General features: G+C 52.0%; 1 protein-coding gene across 1 annotated transcript in view; it reads left to right on the top strand.

The window, feature by feature from the left end:
- Positions 1 to 2,342, top strand: part of MCRIP1 (MAPK regulated corepressor interacting protein 1) — a 3,314-nt gene extending 972 nt beyond the window's left edge. The window contains exons 2-4 of the mRNA XM_075579734.1: positions 989 to 1,183; positions 1,412 to 1,519; positions 1,617 to 2,342. Of these exons, the coding sequence (XP_075435849.1) occupies positions 989 to 1,183; positions 1,412 to 1,519; positions 1,617 to 1,681 (368 nt within the window). The 3' untranslated portion in view covers positions 1,682 to 2,342. The remainder of the gene's footprint in view (positions 1 to 988; positions 1,184 to 1,411; positions 1,520 to 1,616) is intronic.
- Positions 2,343 to 4,359: the final 2,017 nt, after the last annotated feature.

Here is a 4,359-nt window from a genome sequence, read left to right as displayed (position 1 = left end):
TCTCTTTCCCCTTCCCACCAAAACCACAACACACTATTCCCCTTCCCCACCCCCCACCACTCTCTCCTATCCCCTCCCCCCCCTCCCTCCTCTCACCTCACTCTCCTCTTCCCCCTCTCTCCACTTCCCCCTCTCTCCTCTTCCCCCCTCTCTCACTTCCCCTCTCACCACTTCCCCCCCTCCTCCTCTCCCCCCTCTCCCTCTCCCCCCCCTCTCTCCCTCTCCCCCCCCCTCTCTCCTCTTCCCCCCCCCCTCTCTCCTCTTCCCCCCCTCTCTCTCACTCTTCCCCCCCTCCTCTCTCCTCTTCCCCCCCTCTCTCTCTCCTCTTCCCCCCCTCTCTCTCCTCTTCCCCCCTCTCTCCTCTTCCCCCCCCTCTCTCTCCTCTTCCCCCCCTCTCTCTCCTCTTCCCCCCCTCTCTCCTCTTCCCCCCCTCTCTCTCCTCTTCCCCCCCTCTCCTCCTCTTCCCCCCTCTCTCTCCTCTTCCCTCTCCTCTCTCTTCCTCTTCCCTCTCCTCTCTCTCCTCTCCCCCCCTCCTCTCTCTCCTCTTCCCCCCTCCTCTCTCTCCTCTTCCCCCCCTCTCTCTCCTCTTTCCCCTTCCCCCCCTCTCTTTCCCCCCTTCCCCCCCCCTCCTCTTTCCCCTTATCTTTCTCTCTCTCTTCCTCTCTCTCTCCCCCTCCCCCCCCTCTCTCTCTCTTCCCTCCCTCTCCTCTTCCCCTTCCCCCTTCCCCTCCTCTCTCTTCCCCCCTCCCTCCTCTCTTCTTCCCCCTCCCCTCTTCTCTTCTTTCCCCCTCCTCTCTCTTCCCCCTCCTCTCTTCTCTTCTTCCCCCTCCTCTCTTCTCTTCTTCCCCCTCCTCTCTTCTCTTCTTCCCCCTCCCTCTCCCCCCCCTCCTCCCGCCCCTCCCTTCCCCCTCTCTTCCCCTTCCCCCTCCTCCCTTCCCCCTCTCCCCTCTTTCTCCCCACTCCCTTCCCCACCCCCCCCTCCTTACAGTAGGATGTCTGGGGGTCTCTGGCTTGCAGCGGGATGCCTGGGGTCTCTCTCCTGTGTGTGACACTTGGTGTTTCAGCTCCCCAGTGTCCCGCGTGGTTTATAACGGGAAGCGTCCGGCGAGTAACACCGCTCCCCCGAGCAGCAGCGAGATCTTCACTCCGGCTCACGAAGAGAACGTGCGATTCATCTATGAAGGTGCGAAATGTGCCCGTGTGTGTAACACTCCCTCCTCGTGTACACGTCGCCAACATGCAGTCTCCCCCTGTCACCGTGACGCAACGCGCGGTGTGCCCCCGTCACGGGGATGCCAGATCGCGGTGTGCCCCCCCTGTCATGATGACGCAGCGCGCGGTGTAGCTCAGCGGGGTGTGGGAGGAGCACGGTTGGTACACGTGTGTAACATTGTCTCCCGTGTCCCGGCAGCGTGGCAGTGTGTGGAGAGGGACCTGAGGAACCAGGTGTCCGGCGCGGACAGGGGGCTGGTGGAGGAATACGTGGGAAAGAGAAAAAACCCCAACAGCGGCTTGAAGTGTAAGTGCTGTGACACGGGAGACGGTCCTGCCCCGGGGGTCCCCGCGTGTGCTTGTTACTCTGAGACGCTCTCTCTCTCTCTCTCTGTGTCCCGCAGCCTTCAAACCTGTGGATCTGAACGATTTGAAGAGGAGGAGTACACATGAGACCAAGAAGTCGTAACGTGTGCACGCGGCCGCGTCTCGCTTCCTCCGCCGCGGGTTGTACGCATTGCGCCTCCCTCCGCAGGTTGGACACATCGCTCCTCCCTCCGTTGTGGGTTGGACGCATGGCGTCTCCCTCCTCCGCAGGTTGGACGCATCGCGCCTCCCTCCTCCGCCGCGGGTTGGACGCATCGCGTCTCCCCTCTGCCGCGGGTTGGACGCATCCGGCCTCCCTCCGCCACGGGTTCGACGCATCGCGCCTCCCTCCTTCACCGCAGGTTCGACGCATCGCGCCTCCCTCCTTCACCGCAGGTTCGACGCATCGCGCCTCCCTCCTTCGCCGCGGGTTGGACACATTTTCATTTTTCCATTTGTTCTTGATTTCTGACAGAGGCTGCTCTGGGCTCAAAGACTGTAACGTGTGGTCTGAGCAGACGCTGCGACGTCACCTATGTGCTGGGACCCTCCCCCATCTCTCCCGTCCCCTCCCCCACCCGCGTGTCTGTCCTGCCCCGACCCGCGCCTCTGACTCCCACAAACTGGCAAATTTAAGGCAAAGTTTTTTTTAAACACGAGAAGCAGAAGGTGCCGGCGGCATGACCGCACGGCTGGAACATGTCACGTGTCTCTGCGCCGAGCTCTGCAGCGTGACACGCTATTAAACTGCTCTTAATACAGTCTGCACTGGAGTCATCCTGCAGCGAACACGAGGGGAGTGGGTGGGGTGGGGTGTGTACGTATCAGGGGCTAATATCACATTGGCCATGTTATGAGGTCCACATAACACGAGCTGGAGGCGTGTTCACTGTTTTAATGACAAGCCTCCCAGCTCATTCCACAAAATGAGACACATGGGCACCCTTGAAGGGCACAGGCGCACAATGCCACGCTCGGAGTGCGCAGTCTCTAAAGGATGCTCGCACAGTGTACATACAGCTCAGTCACCCACACAGCATCCCGACAGACTGAACATGTTCAAGGGAGAGAGGCTCCCTCAGTCTGTCAGTGTCAGGGACTTCTCAATGGAGAAGGCATCAAAACTGGGTGATGTTTGCATTATGGGTGATTTTAATTATCCAGACATAGACTGGGGCAATGAGATTAGCATTACAGCAAAAGGAAACAGGTTTTTGGCGGTGCTTAAAGACAATTATATGACCCAAATTATTGAGGAACAAACCAGGAGAGGGGCATACTGGATTTAGTCATATCAAACAATGTAGAAATAATAACAAATATTCAAGTCCTGGAACATTTGGAAACAGTGATCATAACATGGTCTCATTTGAAATAAATGATCAAAAAACAGATTACTTGGGATCAAAAAAGACATTAAACTTTAGAAAAGCAGATTTTAATAAACTGAGGTCTAAACTCCAAGGAATGCAATGGGATGATGTTTTTGCAGGAAAAATGTAGAAGATAAATGGACAGTCTTTAAAACATTGTTAGAAAAGCACACTTATCAGTGTATACTCTTGGGTAATAAGTATAAAAGAAATAAGTCAAAACCAATGTGGCTAAATAATCAGGTAGGGGAGGAAATGGACAAGAAGAGGAAGGTGTTTAGATTCTTGAAGTCAGAAGGGACGGAGACATCGTATCAGAATTATAAGGAATGTAACAAAAATTGCAAAGGGGCAATCAAATTAGCAAAAATGGATAATGAAAAAAGGATTGCAATAGCAAGTAATATCACCTCTAAAAAGTTATTTACCTTAATAACAAAAAAATTGAAAATTAAATATAGTATCCTTACAGTGTGAGATGAGCAGGTAGATTATTGGAGATGAGGAAAAAGCAGAGGTATTAAATTCTTTCTCTGGGTTTACAGGGGGAGAATCAATTTCAATAGTAGTGCCGCAGGAGGAAGCCACAAGCTCCATATTAATGAAAAATTGGTTAACTGGGGAAGAAGTTCATAGGTGGCTTGATAAAAGTAAATAAGGCACCTGGCCCCGATGGTATACATCCAAGAGTTCTTAATGAGTTAAGTTCAACAGTAGCCAAACCATTACATTTAATATGAAGGACTCCATTGCCACAGGCTCAGTACCACAAGATTGGCGTAAAGCAGATGTGGTGCCTATATTTAAAAAGGGAGCTAGATCACAACCGGGGAATTACAAACCTGTAAGCCTGACATCAATAGGGGGGTGTAACTTCTCTCCAGAAGGACTTGGAGAGACTGGAAGCGTGGGCAGGTAAATGGCAGATGAGGGTTAATACAGATAAATGTGAGGTTATGCATTTGGGATGCAAAAATAAAAAGGCGACTTACAAATTAAATGGGGATAAATTGGGGAATCCTTGATGGAGAAGGATTTAGGAGTGCTTGTAGACTGCAGGCTTAGCAATAGTGCCCAAAGTCCTGCAGTAGCTGCAAAGACGAACAAGATCTTATCTTGCATTAAACGGGCAATGGATGGCAGCCAAGTTAACATAATTATGCCCCTTTACAAAGCATTAGTAAGACCACACCTTGAATATGGAGTACAATTTTGGGCGCCAAAAAGGCATTATGGAATTAGAGAGAGTGCAGAGAAGAGCACCAAATTAATAAAGGGGATGGACAATCTAATTTGAGGAGAGGCTAGCTAAATTAGATTTATTTACATTAGAAAAGAGGCGTCTAAGAGGGGATATGATAACTATATACAAATATATTCGGGGACAATACAAGGAGCTTTCAAAAGA

Source organism: Ascaphus truei, chromosome 22, assembly GCF_040206685.1.
Source record: "Ascaphus truei isolate aAscTru1 chromosome 22, aAscTru1.hap1, whole genome shotgun sequence".
Lineage (NCBI taxonomy): Eukaryota > Metazoa > Chordata > Amphibia > Anura > Ascaphidae > Ascaphus > Ascaphus truei.
This window is presented reverse-complemented; position numbering and strand designations above follow the sequence as displayed.